General features: G+C 40.6%; 1 protein-coding gene across 1 annotated transcript in view; it reads right to left on the bottom strand.

Annotated features, from left to right (window-relative positions):
• Positions 1 to 26,326, bottom strand: part of LOC122794820 (protein mono-ADP-ribosyltransferase PARP14-like) — a 634,563-nt gene extending 608,237 nt beyond the window's left edge. The window contains exon 1 of the mRNA XM_044063425.1: positions 26,084 to 26,326. Within this exon, the coding sequence (XP_043919360.1) occupies positions 26,084 to 26,246 (163 nt within the window). The 5' untranslated portion in view covers positions 26,247 to 26,326. The remainder of the gene's footprint in view (positions 1 to 26,083) is intronic.
• Positions 26,327 to 26,592: the final 266 nt, after the last annotated feature.

Raw genomic sequence — 26,592 nt, 5'->3', positions numbered from 1 at the left:
TTTATTTTAAGTTGTCACATTTTTGCATGAGTTATTGTTCTACAGTACATGGGACTGGATCTTATATGCACTCTAGTTAACAGCTTGTATGCAGAATGTATGATAATATTGTGCTTAGAACAACTAAAATTTGAAGTAAGATAGTAACAGTGCCATGGATTGTTTAATAGGTCCACAGGGCCAGATACTAATTCATCAAAGGCTGCTTTTTGTGGTGAAACCACTATATTTGCTCTTTTTCAGTGGAACAAAAGCTCCTGATGATACTTTAACAGTCTTGCAATCTTTCCATTGTCTGATCAGATCACAAGGACAGGATAATGTATAAATATTAAATAATTAATTCAGTAAAATAATTGTATATATGACAGACATAGAGAAAGAGAGACAGTGGAGACACTGAGACAGAAAGAAATAATTAATCTGAAATGCACTCATTTGATCACAAACATCAGAAACTAGTTATGTTTAGGGGGAAGGGAAAGAGTCTGTGCATAAGAGCAAATGACGGCATCTATCACCGGACTATTCCTAAACAGGATAACGCCATAGTTACTATGACTAAATCGAAGCATAGCAAGTTGCAGCAGAGTACCGACAATGATCCAGAAATTAGAATGCTTTGATTTGTGGCAGTGAAAGATTGCAAAGAATAGAAGTCTGAATGAAGAAATAAAATGCCATCGTGTTCATTTAAAGAAGAAATAAGCTGCATACAAGGCCACATAGTCTCCACAAAGAAGCTTTGTTAATCTGCCCACTTCAACCTTTTGATAACATAGTCCATCTCCGGTATGAACAGCAGCGGGCTCACAGCTGAACCCTGATGCACACCTACTCCCACTGGAAACCCCTCTGCGAGTCTGAATACTGTTCATACTCGTGTCACTGGTTCCTAGCACACAGTCTGCACTAATTCTAACACTGTTTCCAGGACTTTGAATCATCGCTGGACTGTCCAAATAAGCTTTTTTGGCACTTTGTCATGTACTTTCTCCAAATCTAGGAATGTACATTTAGACTCTTTCCCTGTCACTTGTTTCTTTTCAAGGCAAAAGAGTGGCACTGAATTAAGACAGAGATGGTGAAAGTTAATGTGACACCCTAACCCCATGTAGAAAAATAGGAAAAACGGGGTTGTTGTTGTTGATTCTTTTTTGGGGAGGGTACAGTACGTGCCCGCACATTAGAAGGAACAAGTACCACTGCAGTTGTGACAGCCAAAAAAGAAATGTATGTTACAGGTCAGATAGCGAATGTGGATCAATGTTATATGAAAATAACTTTCAACAGCGGCTGCAGTTAGTGAATGTTATTAAAGAACATAAGAGATACAATTTTCAATTTAATTTTTTCTAGTTGTATTAAAAGTTCATTTACCAGGGAGGGTGGCTTAATTGTTAAGGTGCTTGCCTTGCAAGCACAAGGTGCACGGTTTGAGTCTCACAAGGGATAATTAGCTAGGCTTAAAATGGCTCGCAAGGGCAGTTAGCTTAGTACTAATCTATGAACTAAAAAGTGTTACAACATTTACATTACATGTGCTGAGGCTGCAATAGCTACATTAAAAGACTTGCCACACCAATTATCTCAAGAGATAACAGACGCTAATTATATGGGACTGTTTAATCCAGATGCCATTTCCAGCTCAGAGAAGACAAAGGAGGTGTGAGAGTAGTAACAAGAACTAAATGGAACAGGGGGCATGTTATAATACAAGTGTTCTCTCCTATCATGATAAAAGTACTATGATTGTTTTAACACGTTTATAAAATAATCGCTTAAGACATGGGCATACATATAATAACAGAAAAGAAAACAAACCATATTAACATTTTTCTGCATTATATACATTTTATACTATGCACGCTTTCTTTATCACAACTACCATTCAGTCCATTACAAAAACTGCTCGTTGCAGACTTCCCTTAAACCTCACTCCTTGTAAACATTATTCTCCATGTTACTTCCATGTAATTTGCTCCTTCCCTTTTCTAAAGATCCCAATTCTAGTTATTTTATCTCTTCTACAAATATCCGATACTTCAAATACAGTTAGTTTACATTTTGATTTCCATTTTCAAGTAATTGCTTTTTTTGTCAGGCAACAAAATTAAATTTAATGAGACCTTACAATCAAGGTAATTCAGATCCTGTGTGTCCCATATCAAAAGAATAACTTCATTAGTTACATCCATTTGCTCCCCAGGATTTCTGACAGCGTTTTCTGTGAGGAATTTTAAAAATCATGCAACTCATTATACTCCCAAAAAATCATGTTATCAGTTGCCTGTTTCTTCCCTATCACACCTCCAAATATTTGTTACCTACCTGCGGAAAATTTCTTTGAAGTCCGCTTGGGGTATATAAATTCCTATGTAAATATTTCCATGCAAAAATCCCAAACTTTCTAGACTTTGCTGCATACTTGGGAGCCATACTCATGTCCTCCCATTGTTCCCATGAAAAATGCTTTTCCATTGTCTCTTTCTGATTCTAACCTCTGATTAATTTTTATAGTTATCATGCAATATTTTATATGCCCTACTAATTATCACTTTTTTTAACAGCAGCTTCTGTCCATATTCAACTAAGAATTCTACTAGACCAGGTCTTCACTAAGAACTCCCCTATCCTTCTATCATTGCCTACACAAAGTACTAGAAATTTTGTCTAAATGACTGACCAAGCATTTATAAAGACAGAAATTAGTTTAAACTAGAATGGAGTTTTAATAAGCAAGTTGAGGCTAATCACTGGAATAACTGGAAGTGAGGAATATATTATACTGGTGATCATAAAAATAACATTGCAGACATTACTGTGACAGGTTATTATTCGAGGACATTCAAAATCAGCTTTTTTATGTACTTATTTTACACAGAACGTCAAGGAGAATAGATTATGGTGGTACAGTCACATATGCACACTGTCCTATACAGATTGCCTTACAGCCCTCTCTCTATACTCAGTCTCCTACAGGTTGTTGAGATGTGATCAGTAAATGGCATATAAAGCATCCTTAAATCCAGCCCTGATGGAGTTTTTGCACATCAGCAAAATGAGCAGCACCAGAAACACTAGATCCAGGAATTTGTATTTTGCTTGTCACATAAAGAGAACATACTGGCAAGAGATATATGTGATTCAGAGGATCCTCATGCTCTAGAAAAAGCTTCTCATCTACGTGAAGCAGAGTCCCTCCCTAACCCTATTCCAAAGTAACCTTGACCAATGAATGGGCAATTGCAGATTCATCCTCTGGGTGGCCCCTATGTCTCTTATAGACAGAGGCCTACAGTAAACATTCCATAACTAACATGGGATGGGTAATCATAAATTCATCCCTGGGCTGAACCCCATGTCTCTTACAGACAGAGGCTAACAGTAAACATTCTCTAATATACCCCCACCACATAACTTTTTAGCAATCGTCTAAAAAACATACCCACAATTAAGACGCACATGTTACCAAAGAATGCAAATGGCTTGGGTTGTGTGGCTAGGCTTAGAAAGGCCCTGGTGGTCATTAGCCTAGTATATACATATGAACCCATGTAGGAAAGCAGAAGACAACTTAGCAAAGCAGGTTTAAGAGAGACAGAAGAGGGCAAAGTGAGATGAGAATATTTAGAGATTAATGGACTGTGTGTGCTAGAAGACCTCCGACAGTAAGGCATGACTGTTGGAAACAGAGTGGTAGTGAATTGACATTGGTGTCAACAGCTGATGTACCAATTTAATCCTATGTAAAATGGAAAAAGGGGGTTAATGATGATGATCTGAAAAATATATATTTCTTTTTTGGTTTGTTTTTTTATAAAGAGAGGAATGGCTTTATTGATCAATATCTATCAGTACAAGCTGTGAAAGATAATTTCTGAACTATTTTAAGTTTAGACCACTGAAGTAACTATGAAGACTGTGTTCACAAAGCTGTGCCCATTTTAAGTTTCATTTATTAGTAATCTGCATTTAGATGTAGCTCCCTTTATGAATCATGAACCAAACAAACTTTTAACATTTGAATATGATCTGTGCATACAAGCAGGCATCATATATAGTCTGTTATTGTGATATTTATTAATTTTCAGATAGCCTGATTATCTTTTTACAGAGCCCGAGTTACATTTAACAATGGTACAATAAATGTGGATTTTAAGATTGAAATATTACGCATAACACATATTACTAGGAAGAGAGATGAAATATTTTGTATAACAATTTGTAATTGATAAGGGCACCCTGTCTGAGTTCAGTGTTACCACGTATAATTAACATAGTAACACTATGCAAAAAGATGAACATTTAAAAAAAGAGGCTCTGAAAATTTAAGTGCAAGCATAGAAGTAATGTAGCCACAAGAGAAGCATACAGATGTTTAACTTAAGGATACTACCTGTAAAGTGAAACAGAGGCATTATATTCTTGGGATGGGAAGAAAGGGGGAATTACAATAGATCAAACACATTTCAACAAATTTATTCCCCCTAAATATGAATGAAGTGAATGTTACGGGCTGTAATAGAAAGACATATATCGATACTTAGGATTTCTTGGATTGAAGAATGGTACAAGGAGAGAGTTATTTGGGCAAGTACTGGAGACTGAAGATAGCCTGGTAGTGAAACTGACTGCATGAAATCCAGGATCCCTGATATGCCATAAAGTTAAATTAGAACTGGTGTGCGACACAGAAATGAGCACATTAAATTGCTATGAAGTCAAATGGGATTGAAAAATATCATATTGCTATAAACTACATCAAAGATTCTTCCAATTCTTATTACAACTGAATAGATTCCAATGGGCTCACCTATTAATCTTATATGGGACAGGCTAGGTGCAGCTGTCTACATTGGCAAACGCATAATATGCAGGCAAAGTAACATTACAGAATGTACAATGGAAAAGTCTACCTGCATGCAACATGCATGGCAGGTGTTATTTACTTGATATGTTCCTCTATTTTTAAGCATGCAGGTAATAAATAAGGTTATTAAATATGTTAAGGTAACTGAAATGAAAATTATCTAAAGTTCATTTCATAAAAAAGCACTATGCATAACTGAATATAGTATTTTGCCTGGATAATGATGCAGATTTTGAGAAAGATGGATAGAAGAAACTTTGAAAGATATATGAAGTCAGAAAATTAGCAGACATTGCAACTAATGGTGCAATTTAACACACTTAAAACTGTTGGGATTCCTAATAAGGTATGCTGTATTGAAACTGAGCATCTGAATATGGTGGAAATTGATTAAGGAAGAGTAGTAGTAAGTATTGCAATAAAGAGTACTACAAAAACAGAAGAAGAATTTAATACACTGAACAAACATGAGAAGAGTTTAAAAGGAATATGCAACGCAATTAGGGAAGGAATGGATGGAAAGGGACACAGGATGATATTAAAATTATTGTTTTTATCAAGAACCATCCATTCATTCCACCAGATACTGGGTTTATCATAACCAGTAAGTATACTTTAATCCCTTGTTTCGATGGGCAAGTGCACCAAAAAAGGAAAAATTTAGGATGAAAATTCTGCAAAATATACTTCCAAGATGGCTACATACTGATCAATTTCTGCTTAATTTCAGCTCTCCCAGTGTGAAAAAAGAAACTGAGATCTAGTAATTTTGCCAGTTTTAGTATAATTCAGTTACTGGCTAGTAAGTACACTACCTGGATGCCGGCAAAGAAGAAACCTAGAAAAAAGAGAAAACACTGACTGGGAAGAATCTTGCATCTGTTTAGCAAAAAGCAGTTCAAGCACCAGTTTTGGTACAAGGGTTGGATTTCAGTAATTTAGAGGAAAAAATAAATCAAATGTGCTCAGAGTTGATTAAAATAAATAAAACACTGAAAGTGTATATCAGCTCAGATAACAAAAGGATGGAAAATGGAACAACTTTAAACAGATATTCAGATATACTGATAAAACTGCAAATATCAACAGTCAAAATGAAGAAAAGTCCAGTTGAGTATGAGATTGCTCAAGAAGAGATGTTTCAAAAAATGGTTGAGTTAGAGGAGAAAGCACACAGGGAAAAAAATGAAATTCTCTGCTTCTTCAGAGAAACGGGAAGAAATACAATGTATTGATTTTATGAAGGCACAATAAGTTACTAGACTATTATTATACAGTCTTCTTCTTCTTTTGGCTTTTTCCTAGTTAGGGGTCACCACAGCAGATCACCTGCCTGCTCATGATTGGCAGTAAAGTTTTACAGTGTCAAGTTGCCAGCCCAGTGCCCAACCTTCCACGGAAGGCACACACACGCATGCACTCATGCCTAGGGCCAATTTACAGTCTCCAATCCACCTACAGCATGTCTTTGGGATGTGGGAGGAAATTGGAACACCCAGAAGAAACCGGGATGTGGGAGGAAACTGGAACACCCTGAAGAAACCCATGCGACCACAGGGAGGACATGCAGAGTCCGCAGAGAAGGCACCCCAGCTGAGGATCGAACGAGAGGACCTCTTGCTGTGAGGCAACAATGCTAACCACTGCACCACTGTGGTCGCAGACTGTTATTCTACAGTAGGTTTTGTTAATTGAAAGGGCATCATGTGCATACTCCAAACATGGCCATGAGACAGCAGCCAAGACCACTATTAGTAAAGATGCAAACATCCCAGCAGTTGATCCTGACAAAACTGTGGGAAAAGGTTAAGAACTGGAGACAGTACAGTGTTTATGGAAAATGGTAACTCACTGTACACCAGGCAGAAGAGAAGCAGATTTATTCCAGTAACAGAGAATGTCGAGAGGCAGCTGTGAGATTCAAACAACTGTATCCATCTGTCTTCAGAATATTTTTTATTGGAAGATCAAAGTCATTTTTGATACAGAACAGGCTTAGGATGAAATGCAAATGTTTTTCCAATAAAAAGTGGGCCATCAAACAGAAGGGGACTCTACATCTCATTCTTTTGATAATAACACTCATAAACAGACTTTGCCAGCGAAACTGTTTCCGATGATCCAAAAGAAAATGGTTGAGAGACAGAAAAAGCACAGGAGTTAAATAGAAGAATTGGGAAAAACCTTAGACTTGAACCAGAGACAAGGATTGGGAGATGGAGATGAACAAGAAGACCGGCAGCATTGAAGTGAATAAATATGAAACTATACAGCATCAGCAACATTTATGAAACATGGCTTTACAATTAAAAGTTGCTGAGAAAGATCATGCTTTTGCTGACATTGATAAATTTGTGTGTGGGGAGGTAAAAGCCATATATCCCACTTAATTTCATTAATGGCTAGAAAGACACTGAAAAAAAGAAAGGAACTGTAAGTAAAACAATTTTTGTTCTTAACAGCATTTGTGTAAAACATTTCATAATATAAATTGCATGCTATATAGTAATGCATTTTCAGTGTCTGCTGTAAGTGATAAAGATACTACAGTAAATAAGTGCCTTTTCTCTTTTATAGTTTTAAGAAATGTCAGAAAAACAGACATACCACCACGTTTTTTCACACTAAAAAGCTCTTAAAAGCGTACTTTAATAAAACAAAAATAATAGAGGTTAAAAACATAAAATTTTTGTGGCAAAGGATTAGTGCTTTCAGCCGTAGCCTTCCTCAGATCCTGATGTTTCCACCAATCATTGAGCTTAAATGTGAACAAAGACCAATCATGGTAAAGTATTGAATGCTTCCTGGTTCCAAAACAAGTGTAATGTCAGTCCAAATCAATCTCTATACAACTAATCAAAACTAGCATTAAATCAATTGATGTTTTTAACCTCTATTATTTTTGTTTTATTAAAGTACGTTTTTAAGAGCTTTTTAGTGTGAAAATCCGTGGTGATATGTCCGTTTGTTTTTCTGGTATTTGCATTGCTGTTCGGACTACCTTTAGTAATGTCAAAGGTTTTAGTTATACATTAGTTTTAAGAAATGTAGGTATTACAATGTAAACAAAAAAAGAGGAAAGGCTGGACAAAAGCATGTTTAAGTTAATATGCTGTAATCTTGGGCTGCTGGGCTGGAGGGGATGTAAAAGTACACTGATAACAGTAATTGCAGACTTGTTTTTTCTTACTTTTGCATGTGTGAATGTCTGATTAACGCCCTTGGCTTAATCTAATAAGTTTCTTGTGTAAAACTGTGGGCTTTAAAAATAAGAGCGCACTGTCAATGTAATGAAATATTTTCTTTTAGCAAATAAATGTTCAGTGTGAGTTGAGAAGTCTGGAGCTGAAGGCAGATAAATTCTGTTCTTATTTTTCCATGGAGATAAGTTGACTACAGGTAAAGGCAATAAATCTCAAAAGAGTGATGGACATTGTTTGCTGACAGAAAAAGTACATGGACAAACAGCTTAGTGCAAAAAAAAGTTTGAAATTATTGGAAGTGAATAAGAAATAGCAGTTCTCCTGGTACCTAAATACTTCAATGTATTTACTAGAACAGTGTATAATTTAGTTTTATTTAAAAACAGGCAGTGCATTTTTTTTTCTTAGGGCTAAAAGTTAATGTTTCTGAAAGCATATACACTGTTTTTTCACATCTTGGTGGGAAATAAAGATAAGAAGAGACAGCAATTACTGAAAGCAAGAGCACAGGTGTTAACATGTGCCTTAACATGGAAAACTTTAATTTTAGGTTAGGTAATTCCAGTGGGAGCAGCTGTCGTTTTGGGACAACTGTTCCTATCGGGAGGGTTAAAGTTCATTCCTTGAAGGTGTACATAGTTTTTTAAGTTTGTTTTAAGTTACGAGGTTATGAAAGTCTTCTGTTCTAGGGGTGTTTTAGTTATTTGTTTGGGGGGGGGGTTTAATTAAAACAAAAAGTCTTGTAAAATGTGACACAGATTCAAACAGGAATGACATGAAGTAACTGAACCAACCTGCCAAACATTAGCAGGTGCATGTAACACAAAAACTGGAAAAAGACATTTAAAAAAACATCATATATGATAAGTGGAAATAAAAACTTATTATATTGGCTGTACTAACCTTATTATTTTTTGAACAAGAATTATCTCACAGGTATGTCCAAAAAATGTAAATGTATTGAATTATATTAACAAGTGCAGAGTATATTAAGAAATGCAGCAATACTACAGCAGACACATCTGGAAAGAGGTGAGCATGTGAATTTGATAAAGAAATGGCTTCAGAATGGATATTCAAGCATAATATCAGGGACAATAGAAATGGGAAGTACTTATACTAATTGCCAGAGGAGCTCCACTAGTGATATAAAAGGAAAGAATAGATAGCAATCGTAGACTTGTGGTAGCACAGGACTACTGGCAAGGGAGTAGGATTAAGCTGGCATGTACTTATATGCCATCTAAAACTGTTATAATGCAGCTTAAGAAAATTTGAGGAGAAATAATAATAATCAGCTTTCATTAGGGAAAAAGAAGTTATGTACTTACCATAACGTTCCATGTGAGTTGCTCATCTCGCCTTCATTCTTACACATGGGTTCAGAGCTGATCTATTGGCTTTGAGTCGGCCGCTTTACTAGCTGAAGATCTCAGAGTAGCTCAAGGCCAGGTCCCTATCCCATGATGCTCTCCGTCCTACCTCAGATCTAGATTGCTGAACCCAGCATGCACAGATATAACCCAAGAAATACTCCCAACGTCCCACAACAAGGTCAACATAACCCCAAGTCTACTCGTTCTTAGAGAACCTGTAGGGGGAAAGCAGGTGGGAATGTAAGAATGAAGGCGAGATGAACAACGCACATGGAATGTTATGGTAAGTACATAACTTCTTTATGTGAAGTTGTTCAATCTCATTGTTCATTCTTACACATGGGTAGCATCCCAAGCACCCTAATCCTGGATGGCTCAAAGGAGTACATTCCTGAGGACAGTGGAACCAAAGGAAGCCCTGTCCCTGGAGGCCCTGTTCACTTTGTAATGAGTGATAAAGGTATGCGGCTTAGACCAAGTGGCAGCTGCACATATAGTGTCCAAAGGCAATCGAGCCGCATAAGCAGAAGTGGAAACAGCCCTAGTGGAGTGCGCCTTCACACCATGCTCTAATGTTTGGTTTGCTGAAGAGTATATATTTTTAATGCAGTCAGTTAACCATTTGGAAAGGGTAATTTTAGAGACTGGTAATCCTTTCTTAGCGTCAGCATGAGATACAAAGAATTGGTCAGATCTTCTAAATTCCTTTGTCCTGTCCAAATAGAATCTCAATTGTCTGTGGACATCAAGTTTATGCAACATGTACTCCAACGTATTAGAATGATTACTGAAAAAGGTTGGACATTCGATAGTTTGATTCAGGTTAGTCTCAGAACACACCTTTGGTAGGAATGAAGGATTAGTCCTCAGTGATACTCTGGGTGAAAAAACAAATATGGGGGTTTGATAGAAAGGGCTTGAAGCTCAGACACCCTACGTGCTGAGGAAATGGCCACCTAGAAAATAGTTTTCCAAGAAAGAAACTTCAAATAGCTGGATGATCCTGGCTAAAGGGGGGGGGGATAACACGTGACAACACAAAATTTAGACTCCAGGAAGTAAAGGGTTGTCTAACAGGTGGCCTAAGATGAATGGTACTTCAGGAAGGCTCTACATAATCTGTGAGACATCAAATTAGAACCTTCAGCTCCGAGGTGAAAATTTGAAATTGCAGCCAATTGAACTCTAATAGTGGCAGCTGCAGCACCTTCATGAAAAAGCTTTGATCGGAATTTCAGAATACTAGCAATCGGGGCAACATAAGGATTAATGTTATTCTGGGAGGCCCAAAAAGCAAATCGTTTCCATTTACTAGCATATAACTTCCTGGTGGAAGCCTTATGCGAAGATACAAGAATATGCTGTACCTCAGAAGAAAATTCATGTAACCTGGCTAGGTTGGGAATTGGAGCAGCCAAGTTGTCAGTCTGAGAGAATGAAGGGCGAGATGGAGGGCCCCCTGGTGAATGTGTCAGGAGATCTGGAACTGGGTCCAGAAACTAAGGTTCCTCCAGTTGACAGAGTCGGAGGAAGGGGAACCAAATCTGTCGAGGCCAAAAAGGGGCTATTAAGATTACAGTCCTTCCCAAGATTTTGGCTTTCTGCAAGAACTTCGGGATCAGGGGTATAGGTGGGAATGCATACAGGAGTCCTGGGGGCCAATCGTGTATGAGCGAGTCCCTTGGGCTGTCCCCTGGAGGGGGATTCAGGGCAAAGTAGCTTCTGCATTTGGCATTCATAGAGGATGCAAACAGGTCGCAGTAAGGCTGGCCCCATCTGTGGAAAATCATCTCCGCAACTTCATCTTTAGAGACCACTCGTGCGGTAACAGAATGTCTCTGATCAGTTTGTCCGCTATCACGTTGGATTTCCCCGGGATATGCATTGCTATCAGAAAGCGCCTGTTGGATACTGCCCTTTGCCAAATTCTCAAGGCCTCTCGACACAGGGGGTAAGACTTGGTTTCCCCTTGCTTGTTGATGTACCAGACCACAGACATGTTGTCTGTCTGTATCGCAACTGTCCCTCGAGGCAGAGAGTCGTGGAAGTGCGGCAACCCCAAAAGCACCGCTCTCAGCTCCAGAACACTGATGTGCAACTGTGACTCTGTCTCTGACTAGGTGCCTTGGGCTGTTCTTCCCTGAAAAAGCCCCCGCCCCACCTTATCAGAGAAGCATCCGTGGTCACCGTGGCTGATGGCGGGGGAGAAACAAATGGTTGACCCACTGTAACTTGGTGGCTGGACAACCACCAGCGAAGATCCTTCTTGCAAGCGTCCATAATCATGATTAAGAATGACATCAGAAGTTGTTGGTAAGACCACAGGGTGAAGAGTAACCACTGAAGACTCCTCGTGCATACGTCCCAGAGGAACTGCTATGAGCGTAGCTGCCATGGTACCCAATAGCTTCAGTACTTGAGAGGCCGGTACTTTTCTTCTCTGCAAAATGTCTGAGACCTGGTTTCGGAGAGTGGCTATTCTGTCCAGGGGCAATTTTACTGTGACAGTGGTGGTGTCTAGTTCTGCTCTGATAAAGGAGATACACTGCGATGGTGACAATGCAGACTTTTCAAAATTGATAGTGATGCCTAACTGAGAGTAGAGATTAAGAGTGTAATCCTTGGACAGAATGAGTTAATGCCTGGAGGTGGTGGTAAGGAGCCAGTCATCCAGATATGGAAACACTCGGAATCCTAGATGCCTCAGGTGAGACGTAACCACTGCCATGCCTTTGGTAAACACTCTGGGGGCTGCTGTGAGTCCAAAGGGCAGTGCTCGGAATTGGTAGTGACTGGCTCCCAGCCGGAAATGCAGATGATCTGTGGATGGTCTGGCCATTTTGATAGGGTAGTACACATCCTTGAGATCTATAGAGCACGTCAAATCACCCATTCCGAGAAATGTGAGAATAGACGCGTGACCATCCAGAACTTCTCCTTCTTTACAAATGTGTTGAGTCTGCTGAGATCCAAGATGGGCCTCCAGTCCCCTGTCTTCTTTGGAACCAAAAAGAATCTGGAGTAGGTTCCGGATCCTATCTGGTCTGCTGGGATTGGCTGGATGACTCTTTTTTCCTGCAGCCTCTGGATTTCTATGGCTGCTTGATCCCTGAGACTAGGTGGAACGTCTGGGATTTTTTTCCCAACAGGTGGGTTTTCTAAGAATGGAATGATGTAACCTCTGGTAATGATGCTTTGTACCCAAGAACCTCTTCTAATTCCTAGCCAGGCATCCGGATACAAAGCCAAGCGACCCCCGACTGCCTCCAGAGTAGGACAGTCGAGTCTCCTTTCAGGAGCACTGATAGGGCTTATCAAGGAACTGATCCCTGTCACCCTGGTTCTGCGGACCCCCTCTGCCGCTGGGGCGGCGTCTTCCATTATTACCCCCTCCTCTGCCCCTGGAGGGGGGTTTACTATGTGTGTTCTGGAAGGCTCCCTGAGACTTTTGGAACCACATTTTTCCACCTTTCTGCCCTTTGGGGTATGGTCTGGTAGGGGTGGAAAAACAGACTCCTACGGCAGATGGAGTCAGTCCCTCTTGCTCACACCTAGTGAGAGTCTCCCTGACTTTGGCCCCGAAAAGGGACAAGCCACCGAATGGGGTGCTGACAAAGGAAGACTTGAAGGCTTCCGCAAAGGAGCATAAGCGCATCCAGGACTGTCTCCGAAGAGCTATCGCTGAACCCGCTGCCTGACTCGAACCATCGACTGCATAAGAAATGAGCCGCATGGACGAGTTAACTATGGAATTTAGGGTATTAAAGCTAGACTGTCACCTTCTCAGAGACAGCTCCATCTGTACTACCCTGCAGAGTATCCCCGAGCTCTTTTAGGGGATCTCTTTGAAGACGGGTCAAATAGTTAAGCGATCGCATAGCAAAGGTCGCAAAACTAAAGATGCATTTCCCGTACCTGTCCATAGTCCTGGAATCCCTATTAGGAGGATGGACGGTAGAAGAGGTTTCAGACATCTCTTTCTTGGTGGCTGCCGCCACCACCATGGCATCAACCAGTACTCCCTTAGTGAAGAACATCTTGTCTTGGGGAGAGGTGATAAACTTGCTGGGTCTTCGATGGACCAGTGCTATAGTATCAGGAGACTCCCACGCCCTTCGAGCAACCAATTCCATTAGTTCGAAGGGCAGAGTCACCCAGGTGGTGGAAGGTTGAGACCCAAAGGCCTTCAGGAGCACTGACACATCCTCAGTAGGGCTAACGGACTGCCAGTCACCCCTCTGCTTAAGGACTTCCAGGATATCAGCAAAGGAGATATCTTCCGAGGGGGACCATGGGGACCCTTCTGATTCCTCTAAGTCGGTGTCTGATGTCAAGGACTCCTGTGGGGAATCTAAATGCCTCCTCTTTCAAAGTCTCTTTCTGGGAACCTCATCAGTGGGAGCTTCTGGTGAGGTCTCAGTAGAACAAGGGTCACCCGATAGGGTTACCTGAGGTTTTGGGTCTCGACGCTTCACAGGGACCTGAGATGTAGAGGCAGAAAGCGGCGCTTTAGGGGAAGAGGAGGAGGGACCTGATGAAGTTTGTGTCTTGGATGACATAACCCTCCTTATAGCATCGAAGGCACCACTGCTCCGACCCAAGGAAGCTGCTGGTTCCTAAGACGATGGCAGCTTCCCCGGCACCGAGACAGTGGGCTCCAAACCAGAGGACGGAGCCGAGCTCATCTGTGCCAAAGCTCCGAGAGGAAGGGTCAGAACCGATGCATCAGTTCGACTCTCCCTCCGGAACCGACCAGAGAGTGTTTGTTCTCAGACTCTTCCAATGGTACCAAAGAAGTCAGGGTTGACGGAGCCAATGGCACTGGAACAGGCCTCACCTCCGAAAGCTCCACAATCATCAGATCCTCCTCCCCTGGCTTCTAAGGCCCCGCTCAGCTCAGAGGAGGAGTAGTCATAGCAGGTAGGATGGTCTTAGGCCCTGAAATCGGTTGGGTCGAGGCCGATAACAATTTAGCCAATGCGGGGTTTTCGAGAAGCCTCTGCACCACCCGGTCCACATCCACATCAGAAAAGATCCTCGAAGAACGAGTCGAAGGAACCAAAGACGCCACCGATTGAAGGATAGGCGATCTCAAGGTTTCAGAGACCGGCTCCAAGATCGGGGACCGACTCCGACACACTGGCTCGATGCATGGCTCCAAAGACTGCGGAGCCATTGACCGCAACTTCATGGTAAGGCTTGGAGCTGATTACTTGGGCACCGAGGAAGCCTTAGAAGACTTCGACCCCTTCGATGACTTGGAGGTCTGGTCAGCCTTGTCCAAGGACTCCTGAAAATCTGGCTTCAATAACCCTCTATCCACCAACTTCCTTCATCTCTCACGTAAAACCCTGCTACTGAAGGAATGGCAGATAGAGTAATCCTCCTGGAGGTGAACAGGCCCCAAGCAATAGAAGCAATTCACATGGGTGTCCGTGATGGACATCTTCTGCCTGCATTTTGGGCACTTTTTAAAACCTGATTTTTGCTTCTCCTTATGATCAGCCATACTAGGAGCAACACCACAGTAAACACTAATGAAGAGAAAAAAATTACTGTATAACAAAGCACACACAAAACACCACAAACTGTAACTACTATAAACAATTCTGGAGTTGTCAGACCACTGAACAACTGTCAAGCTAATCACAATCTAATATCCAAATATATTTCTAATTTCTAATATATAAGTACACTTGTTGTGTCTTTCGGCTTTTCCCGGTTAGGGGTTGCCACAGCGGAACTCCGGTCCGCTAATGATTGGTAGCTGATTTTTACATGCCGAGTTACCAGCTCTGACGCACAACCTTCAACGAAGGTACGCCCATTCACGCATGCCTCCACGCAGAAGACGCTCTAGCTGAGAATCAAACCGAACAGTGTCTTACTGTGAGGCGACAACGCTACCGCAGCACCACCACCGCGGGTCTAATATATAAGTACATTACTATCTAATAATAATAATAAACTAAACACAATATTAATATTAATACTAAACGTGATAGGGATTAATAACTAAAGCACGGCCAAAGGCCTAAGAGCAACCGCTCTGAACGACAAAACTCGTCAAACTTCTGATAAAGAAAAAGCAAGCAAAGGCTAACTAGCCCAATAAGGAGTACAACTATAAAAATTAATAATACTACTCAGCTATAAGCAGAAAAATTAGGAAAAAGAGGAAAATATGTCACAAACTGGACCAAGCTCTCCGACGACCTCCGATCTGTTGCAGCGGCAAACTAGATCTGAGGTAGGATGGAGAGCATCATGGGATAGGGATCTGGTCTCAAGCTACTCTGAGATCTTCAGCTAGTAAAGCGGCCGACTCGAAGCCAATAGATTGGCTCCGAACCCATATGTGAGAATGAACGGCGAGATGAACAACTTCACATTATTACTTATAGGCAAGGATTGGAATTCGATTTGCAACAGTGATGATGTATCTGGGGTACCTAGAAGGGAAAATATTTGGCACAGAGGATGTGAATTCAGTAGCAGAAACTCAGAGAGAATTCACATATTATTCCCCAACGTACAATAAATGAGCTAGACTAGACAGAAATTATATTTCACAGGAACATTTGCATTTAATTGAAAGATCTGACACATATTCAATAACTATATCAGATTACGTGCCAATAACAACCAAGATAAAAATGCAGGGTAATGAAGTAAACATAAAACACTGGTGCTTCCAAACTACCTGTTAAAAAGATAAGAATTTAAGGAATGAATAGCGGAAATTATGCTAGAGTTATTAGGGAAGATAGAAATTTCTTCAGACATTGTAGCTAGCGAGTGGGATAAAATAAAAGTAGAGTTTGAAAATAGAGTAGAAATAAAAGTAAAAGAGACATGGTTAAGAAGAAAGAATAATTATTTAGAAGGGCTGATAAATGTGAAAGTATTGAAGAATATGGTGAATCTCAAAGAAGAGATGAGGCACAACTGCAGAGTGCTAAGACGAAAATAAGGAAGTACCTGGATAAAATACATTAATTTAGAAAGATTACAGTTAACCGGCTGTTTTTTTTTTTATAATAACTCCAGAGCGCAAAAAAAGAACACCTGTTAGCACACCGACCTAGGCAACAGAAAGTAGAAAGCTTGTTGCCAATATTAGATAGCCCATAAGAAAAATAACCAGAGATCCTGTAAAAATATTAGAAATCTCAGAAATGTTATAAAAATGTGTATATAGTAGAGAAATGTAGTGATCAAGAACAGCACAAATGGAAATATTTAAGGAAGACTTAAGTATGCCAAAGTCAGACGTAGATGAATCTCAAAATTTAAAAGTAAATATAGGAAGAGAAGAGATAAAGACAGTGACGTACTATCAGTCTGCAGGAAAGTCTCCAGGAATACATGGTATTGATGTGGAAGTTTGGAAGCCAGGAAGGAAGAAAGTGATAAAGATCTGGAAGATTTCATTTAACAGTATTTTAAAAGGAGGGAGAGGACCGACATCCTGGAAGAAAACTGTGGTGGCTGTAATACCTAAAGATGGTAAAAATCCATCAGATTCAGCTTCATGTAAGCCCATTTCAATTTTAAACCATGATTATAAAGTGTTTATGCCTATAATAGCTAAACGAATAATGGCAAAGGTGTTTCAAAAATTGACAGATATGTATCAATGTGGTTTTGTGGAGGGGAAGCATACATTTGATAACTGTAATTGAACAATGATGACCCAGAGGGAAGCAGAATGTAAGAAAATACTGCTCTTGTTGGTAGGTCTTGATGCAGAGAAAGCATTCGACAGAGTAAGCAGGGATTTTATATGTAGGGCAATGAAAGCATTTACATTCCTTCTTACAATAAGGTTAATTAGGAGCACACATGAGGGATCAGAGGCAAAAATTAAAGGGGAGAACTCCTCTCAAAGGATCATAGGAGGTTACTAGGCTAATGGCCCTGGGGCTATTACAAGCCTAGCCAAGAGTTTATCCCCAAAAAGAAACCTCATTCAGCAACTGTTGCCTCTGTCAATGAGGGACACAGGTGGGACCCCAGGACAAATTTGTGGTTTCCTATCCACTCATCAAGGTTGCGCTTGAAGACAGTTTGACATATATGGCTTACTCTCTGGTAACTTTTGTCTGAACAGAGGAAACAGGTAGGGGTGTCCTCTTTCACCTTTGTTATTTGCATTATATTTAGAGCCACTGGCAAAGAAAATAAAGGACATAGAAATTCAAGGATATAATTGGTATGGTAATCAAAGAAAGTTGGTTTTATTTGCAGACAACATTATTTTGTACCTCATAAAATCAGAAAAGGATAGCTCACTGTTGTAAACATTTTGAGACATTCTGAAGTCTTTCCAAAAATTAAAAGTCTAAACCAGCTGTATGTGAAGTACTGAATATCGTAACAGAGATAAAAAAAACTGGAAGTGAAATCTTTAGAAAAGGGTAGTAGAAAATTACATAGAAAAAGGGTACTTTTCCATTAATGGGGCAACAGCTTTTTTGGGTATGGTTTTAATGTTGTCTTCCTTGTCGGAGTGGTAGTCATTATCTGACATGTCAGTAATGCTTATTTCACACTCCTGCTGGGGGAGGGGGGGGTTTGCTTTTCCCTGACCATGTGCAGCTAACGGAAAAGTTCTGATAAAAATTCATAAATGGATGCAAGACTTTTTCAGGAAATGGCTGAACATTACAAGAACTGAAAAACTTCTTTCTGCGTGTCTTACTATTTCTGTTTATTGCTCTGCCTTTTCTCAGAGTTCCTTAGAAAACTGAACATTAAGCCTTCAGAAGTTTTCTGTTATTACAATGAATCCAAGCTCGATGGTTGGCCAGGGTGCACACTGTTACATTTACAAATGCTGGAAAAAAAAAAAAGTCCCACCCTGACAGACAGTAAGAACAGTCAATTAACAGCAGCCATTTTAATAATCGTGATTTCTTTTCAAACCTGGCACTGTACTGTTTCTAATTGTTTAATGTCTATCTGTACACACTAGCATATGTATATGGGTGTATATATATTTCAGTCATATAACATTCAATTCAAACTTAAGGGATGCACCCTCATGCTTCCGTAGTATCCCCTGACAACAATTTCCAGCTTTACAGCAGAAAATCAGTCATATGGCTGTTTTATGTAAAGGAACGCCACTGAAAACTCTCTTATGTTTTACGTGATTTTGGACTGAAACCTTTGGTACTTTTCCATTAACGCAAATCCAGGCCCAGAAAGCTACTGCCCCGTTAATGGAAAAGTATTGAAAAAAGTGGAAATTGTGGGAACAATACATGCAAAATAATGTTTTGAAGGAGGAGTGAGGTTTATGGGAAGGCAGGCATTGAACAATTTATGTAGTGTTGGATGGACTGATAATAATTATACAAAAGAATATATGTAATGTATAATGTTTGCAACTGGGAACATGTTAATATGGTTTATTTTCTTATTTATAAAGGTCTTAAATGATAATTCAATAAAGATATTAAAACTGTAAAATATAATAGCAATTAAAAAAATGGGAAAATATGATATTTAGTCATTTCTGATAGCTGGATAAATGATGATATATGCAAAATCGTGATTTTAAATTATGGAATTTTCTTTGAATATTTAAGTATGACTTTATGATAATCTATGAAGGACAGTTCTCAAAAAATAAGAAATGTTGAGAGTAACTGCAATTTCAACATGTGACATTTACTTCTAACTACATACAATCAAATGGTCAAGTCAAGGCAAGAGTTCATACTGGAAAAAACAAAGAAAGCTCAGAAGATCAGAATTGTTTAAAGCTAAAAAGAAACAAAGACATCTGTAAACAATGCATGTCTCTTAATGACCGTCAAATACAGCGACAATGCCTGTTATGCTGCCAATGAAGGCGCTAGAGCAGTAATCTCCAACCAGGGTTCCTACACAAATCTTTCTCAGTGTTAAAAAGAGACAGTAACTAGTATCAGTAGAATAATTACTAGTGCACCTGTCCTGAATTTGACAGCTGTGCATAAGATATTACTTACAAGTTTTAACTTAACATAAGTATATATATATATATATATATATATATATATATATATATATATATAGTGGGTGCTTGATTTAACTCTGAAAAGCATAACTGTGATCCTCAAAGTGTGCAAAATACATAAGTGAGTGAAAGAAGCATATACTAAGTCAGCAGTCGCAGTTTGGGAGCATTCCCTTACTATATAGTGATTGGGTAATAGCAGAGGCTGAGTAGTAATTTGATCTTCTAACTCTTCCATCCTTACTGGTATATAAACCCTGTGTCTTTAAAAGGTTGTGCTTGTATTTATCAGGCTGTGGATGGTATTTCATTATTGAAACTAAGCGGAAATTCCTCAAGATTCCAAGAGCAGGATAAGTTATTTCTTACACTTATTTCACTGAACTGCACTTCTGAAATGCTTATAATTGTGCTATACAGTTAATCTACTACATTTTGCACTGTTATAAAGCTTTTTTTACTGTTTCACTGCATTTATGTATTGTTTTATACTGTTTTAACTGAATGTTTCATTGCTAGATACTGTTTCATTCCTCTAATTGCATGTTTACTGAATTACTTAACTGTAAACTGCTTTTTCATACTAAGAGTTGTATTTTCTGTTTGTGAATGCTCTATCCGAGCTTTTCTGTGCATTTTTGATTTTTTTGAGGTTTCTGTGTTCTAATCTAGTTTGTTTACAGTTAAAAGCATTCTCTAGAGTCTGCTTGCTCCTTGATCTGTTTAAAACTTTCATTCAGCGGCTACAGCTAGGAACTGTAATAGTTTCCCCACCCACCCTTCCTAGTGTTGTGGTGTTCTTATACTTGTTGGCTTTGCAGTTTCCCGCCCATACTGTATATTTGATCTGTGACACTCCTCCCAGTCTAGTGTTATTAGTTCATTCAATCTAACAGAGAACATTTGTGAAGACCAACCCACTCAGATTCTTAACCTTGAATTAACTTCTGTTCCAGCTTTCTCCATTTCCACTTTACTGAAAAAAATTCTAAGCTTGCTTTCCCCCTTTCCTGTAACAAGTCTTGTCCAGATACAGATTTGCTGTTTGTAAGCTCCTGAGCACCCCCCCCCCACTTTACTAGGGTTAAAGTATTCCTGGTGCCATACAGTCTGCTCTTCAAATTTTCCCTTGCAACTAGCCAGCTTTTTAGTTTTAGCACTCAAATCGGTTTCTTTGGGCTCAGCACTTGTTGTAAGCACTAAATAAGCTACAAATTACTACAGGACTCAACTTTCCTCACTTGTCTAGAGGAAAACAGTTTTAAGTACTTAATAAATAAGCACCTATCCAGGCATGTCTAAAGGTCAGCTCCCGGTGTTTTCTCCTGTCTACCTGATGAATCTGGGCATCTTGGGACAATGCAGCAATTGCCTCATGTACACAAACAACTTTCTCCTCCTACCACCTAACACTACGACCTGTGAGAGATGCACTTATATAGCCAAACTGGAAGCAAAGCTCTCTTCACCAAAGACTGGACTAGACCGTCAAGAGGAGAAGGTAAACACTTGCACCGCATCACACTCATCACACAGTCCCTCAAAACCTACACCACCAAAACACATACACAGAAGCACAAAACACACACCTACATTCGTGGAGGCTCTCAGTAAAAATCTGCCCAAATAACTGAGACCTCCAAAGCAAAGCAACCTCGACCCCCCAACACAACCCAAATGACACATAGCCCATATACTCAGTGTGCCACTCAACTACAGCCCATAAGGCATAACGTTCCCAACACTCCAATCATAGGTGACTCTGTAGTCAGGCACACTGATGTTCCACTCACCAGGCTAAACAAGGAGAAAGTTACTGTCAGCTGCCTGTTGGGTGCCAGGATCCGCCACATAACGCACGCACTCAGGTCACTCCACAACAAGTACAAATATGACTCTATCATTGTCCATATTGGTGTGAATGACCTGAGACGTACCCCCCTGGACTACATGAAGAGAGACATGGAGGAACTCTCCGATCTTGTAACCCAAGCAGGTATGACCATAGCCCTGAGTAGCATCCTGCCATCACCCAGAATGATACCACAGTTGTTGTGTCTTTCAGCTTTTCCTGGTTAGGGGTCGCCACAGCGGAACTCTGGTCCGCTAATGATTGGCAGCAGATTTTTACGTGCCGAGTTGCCAGCTCTGACGCACAACCTTCAACGAAGGTACGCCCATTCACGCATGCTTCCAGACAGAAAGACGCTCTAGCTGAGAATCGAACGGGACAACGTCTTACTGTGAGGTGACAACGCTACCGCAGCACCACTACTGCAGAAGTTAGAATGATACCACAGTACAAGGACAAAATGATTGACTTCAACAAATGGCTAAGCTTCTGGTGTCATTTTAAGGAATCCAGTATCTCTCTACCTGGGATGACATGATCGACAGACCACACGGCTTTGCCAGAAATGGCCTGTACCTATCGCCCTTAAGATTCCGGATACTGGCAAGGGCTCTTGCCACCCCTATAGTGCCTTTTTTAGGCAAGGTTCAAATGACAAATTCACCACCATAATAGGTACAATCAAGCAAAATCTGAGGGTAATTCTACTCAATGCTAGAAGTCTAAACCTCAAAATGCACTCACTTGAGGTACTCCTTAAAATCGAGAACATTGACATCTGTGCAGTGACAGAGACCTAGTTCAAAGCTCCAGAGAGCACCCCTGCATTACCAGGCTATAATTCATACCACACCTTTCGGCCACCAAACCCGGACCGAAACACTAAAGGTGGAGGCGTGTCCATATTCATTAAGGATATCCACACCTCCAAGCTAGTTGCTCAGTATAATGCATCCAAGATTATCCAAGTTCAACTAACTCTGGGCAAAACCGCAATCCAGATTGTGGCTTTCTACAGACCTCCCACTATGCCCCAGGATTCACACTCCTCTTTTCTTGATAATATTAAGGTACAACCCAACACCCTAACAATGGGTGATTTCAACTACCCCACCATTAACTGGGAAAACTACTTGTGTACCAACACTTTTGCTCAACGTTTTCTGGAATTCATCAATTCCAACGCATTGGATCAACTTATCCACACCCACACCAGGGGCAGCAATATCCTAGACCTGGTCATCACCAACATGGGCGACTGGTGTTCCACACCAGAGGTCAGCTCCTCGTTGGTCAGATCCGACCACAAGCTAATCACCCTAAACATCCACATCCCGCCCCCACCCCCCCCCCCTTAGGAAAACAACCGTAAAAAATGTCTCCAAAGCCAACTTCATGCTTCTTAAGACAGAAGTAGCAAACTTCACGACACCCATGCAGATGGACAATAGAGGTACAACTGCTGAATCCTACACAAATGCACTTTGCAAGCACTTACACAAGTGCATGGATCGTGCTATCCCTAACAGAACCAAGATGCTATCCTCCAAAAAAAGGAAGCCAATCTGGTGGCCTTCTGCCATAAACAAACTCTATAACAGAAGAAAGAAACTGTTGCAAAAAAAGAGTAAAATCTCTCGACTGTAGGAACTCCCTGGTCAGCCTCAGTAAGAAGCTGAGATCCCTCATAAAATCCTCCAAAGCTAGTTATGAAAACAAAATCGCCACGAATTCTCAAGACAACCACAAAGCATTCTATAGCTATGTCAAGAATCTCAATGGCAACACTCAGATCTGCTCTGAGTTACAGCACAATGACACTAAATATACAGAACCAACTGATATTGCCAACATCCTGGCAGATAGGTTCAGTGCTAACTTTACCCCCGTCTCACACCCTAAAGGGCCCATCTTTATACCAGAAGAATGCAACATTCCTGTAATCATGGCTGTAGAGGTAAAAACCTCACTCTCTAAAGCCAAGAACACAGCATCCATGAGACCTGACAACATCCCAGGCTGCTTTCTACACGAACTACAGAATGAACTGGCACCCCACCTAAGTGCCATGTTCAATCATAGCCTCACCTCAGGCTTTGTGCCCATTGAATGGCGCACCGCGAAGGTTATCCCACTCCACAAAGGGGGGGCCACAACAGACCCCGGGAACTACCGCCCCATTAGCCTGACGAGCCTGGTCTGCAAGGCCATGGAACGTATCATCATGGAACTCATAAACAAAGACATTGGAGAAATCCAGACTCTGGACCCCACACAGTTCGGGTTTGTAAAAGACAGACCATGTCTCCTAAACCTGATAGATGTCTTTGAAACAGTCACCAAAGCCATAGATGAGGGTAAGGTGGTTCACACAGCATATCTAGATCTCGCCGAGGCGTCTGAAACCCCCTCTCTGAAATTATAGGTAAACTCACTAAACTAGGTATAAATCCCTATGTCACAAGATGGGTTGCCAACTGGCTTACTGACAGAACCCACACTGTGAAAGTAGCAGACTCCAAATCAGACTTCAGACCAGTGACAAGTGGAGTACCACAGGGTTCAGTCATGGGTCCTCTCCTGTTTGGTATATACTTCTCTGAAGTACAGGCTAACACAGAAGGTCTTTGGCTAACTAAATTTGCAGATGACTGCAAACTAGGAGCCATAATCGAAACTCCAAACAATGTGGACATCCTACAAAAGGGCCTCACTGAGACAGATGCCTGTTGTCAAAGCCATGGTCTCAAGCTCAATGCCAAAACGTGCATTGTCATCCCCTTTGGTAAAAACTGTGTACCCATGAACTACCACACAGGCGGTAGTCTACTTAACACCGAAAGTGTGATAAAAGACCTTGGGACACAGGTGGACCGTAGTCTCTCCTTTGATAATCACATTGTCACAGTGGTCAGGAAATCCTTCTACGTGGCACACCTCATCACAAAAGTTTCTCATCCAGAAAAAAAGAGATCACTGTTCCCCTCTACTAATCACTCATTAGACCCATTATAGAGTACAACGCCCCTTTTGGTATGTACCTCACAAGACATCTACAACTGGAAAGGCCGCAGAAATACCTCACAAGGAGGATTACTGGCCTCAAACAGATGCCCTATGCAGATCGACTTAAAAAAACTCCAGCTTTATTCAGTCGCATATCGCCTACTCAGAGGCGATCTCTGCCTAACATACAAAGCTATGTCAAACCCAGAGCTGTTGGACATGCACCACTTAAAGAAATCCCAATCCCTCCGAGCTACACGCTCTAGGGACCTAAACCTTGTCACCACAATAAACAGAACATGCTGGAGGGACAGATTACTGTCCCAGAGACTTCCCATACCCTGGAACAGACTACCTATTTATGTCAAACAGAGCTCCTCATTAGCACTCTTCAAGAAAAATCTTGATGATTGGATGGGTAATAGGAAATTCACCCCGAGGATCACTTCTGTGGTTCTGCTTGACAGGGGCACAGGAAAATAATTTTCTTGGGTGGGGAAAGCCTGGGTACCTTTTTTGGCTAGGCTTGTATTGGCCCTAGGGCCAATAGCCTAGTACCTACCTATGAACCTATAATAAATAACTTCTTATAAATTACACAAACACAGCATGTGGAATAAGTAGAATTCCTTAGGCAGTATTGATGGCTTCTGGTGTGTATTCTGTCACAAAAAAAGTGTGAAACCACTTGTCCAGGCAGATACTCAAACAAATGGCCCAAGAAGCACTTCATTACAGCAGCAGATGAGAAAAAGGCTGTTAACAATCCAGAGCAATGATTCATTTATTAATATGAATGCCTGGAGCTACCACACAGCCAAATGTGTGTGTGTGTGTGGGGGCAGTCAAGTAGATACCGCCGGCGCCCACTCCGCGTCCATGCCTGTGCAAAGTAAGACAAATGCCCCTCGTCTTTTAGGGGGTTGAGGTCCACTGTTACTCTTAATTCTTTTACTGTTTGCCTAATGTACTTGAAATGTTACTAATGACTGCTGAAGAAACCAGTGTATCCCTTACCCGCAAGTAGGGTTGCCACCTGTCCCACTTTGCGAGGGACAGTCCCTCTTTGGGCAGTTGTGCCCTGACAAAAAAATTGTAAAAATGGCAAATGTCCTGAGATTTTAGGACAAAATTATTTCTTATATTTTATGTAATAGTTGCATAAAACAGTTATTCTGTATCTGAAATACCTAAATGTTATAAGAAACAGAATAAGCAACTAAAATGCTACAAGAATAAGCTTTTATTTAGGCAAAACAGTTAAGTTCTGTCCTTTGTACTGGCCGTGGGTATGTGTCGGCCTGTAAAATCTGATGTCTGTACCAAACATGTCCCACTTTGGCCATTTGAAAAGGTGGCAACCCTACCCGCAAGCCGCCAACAACAACCGTAGCAAATCAATAATCAAAAATCATGCCAAGCTCAGTCTGGCACAGCGATTCAGGAATGAATATTTGCTCTTTCCACGGAGTTAAGTGCCGTGACAGACGGTAAAAAAACGGACATCCCGCTTTTCTCCCTCGTGCTCATAAGATAACCCAGTATATAGATCAGTAAAACATCACAATAATAAATGTAAACAGCTGAAAAGCACAGCTTAACTTGAACAAGCTTTCGTGTCATTACATTTATCTGGCTTCCATTCACTTCGTAAGCTATAAGGAGATGCCTGTTATGTAGGTCTGCACAGTCAAGGAACACTGCAAATAAAACACACATATTTATAGTTATCACTCGAAGGCCAGAAAGCTGCATAAACCTCACCTTCTTCCTGCTTGAAAGCTAAAAGCGCGTCTCCGTTACCTAGAAGAGAAAGTGAACATTCTCCTCCACCAGACTTCTTTTTACTCTGAAAATACGCAACCAACTTTGTCTGAAATGCTTTCGCAGAGTATTTAGAAAGCCCTGTAACTAAAACTGTGGCCATTACTTAACGTCCAAAGCGGTCCTTTATGAAGGAAACCGTTTAATATTAAATGCCGCAGCGTTTTTGATTCTTTCAGAAGCAAAATTGTTTCACTTTCGTTTGTTACAAGTAAATTATCTCGGAAACAACCTAAGTTATTGCAATGGTTCAACAGTCCAACGTTTGTGCCTTACAAACGAAACTGTTTCACAGCACATAAACGCATAATTGCTCACCGGACACCGCACACAGGACACCGCTTAATCATAGCTCTTGACTGTCCATATTTTCGCAAATGTACAGATTTTTGCCTCATATTTTTGGTCTGTTCTTGTGGTTTTCAGTAAATCATTATGAACTGAAAGTA

The sequence above is a fragment of the Protopterus annectens genome, chromosome 2.part1 (assembly GCF_019279795.1).
Source record: "Protopterus annectens isolate FY-2018-M chromosome 2.part1, PAN1.0, whole genome shotgun sequence".
Taxonomy (NCBI): domain Eukaryota; kingdom Metazoa; phylum Chordata; order Ceratodontiformes; family Protopteridae; genus Protopterus; species Protopterus annectens.
This window is presented reverse-complemented; position numbering and strand designations above follow the sequence as displayed.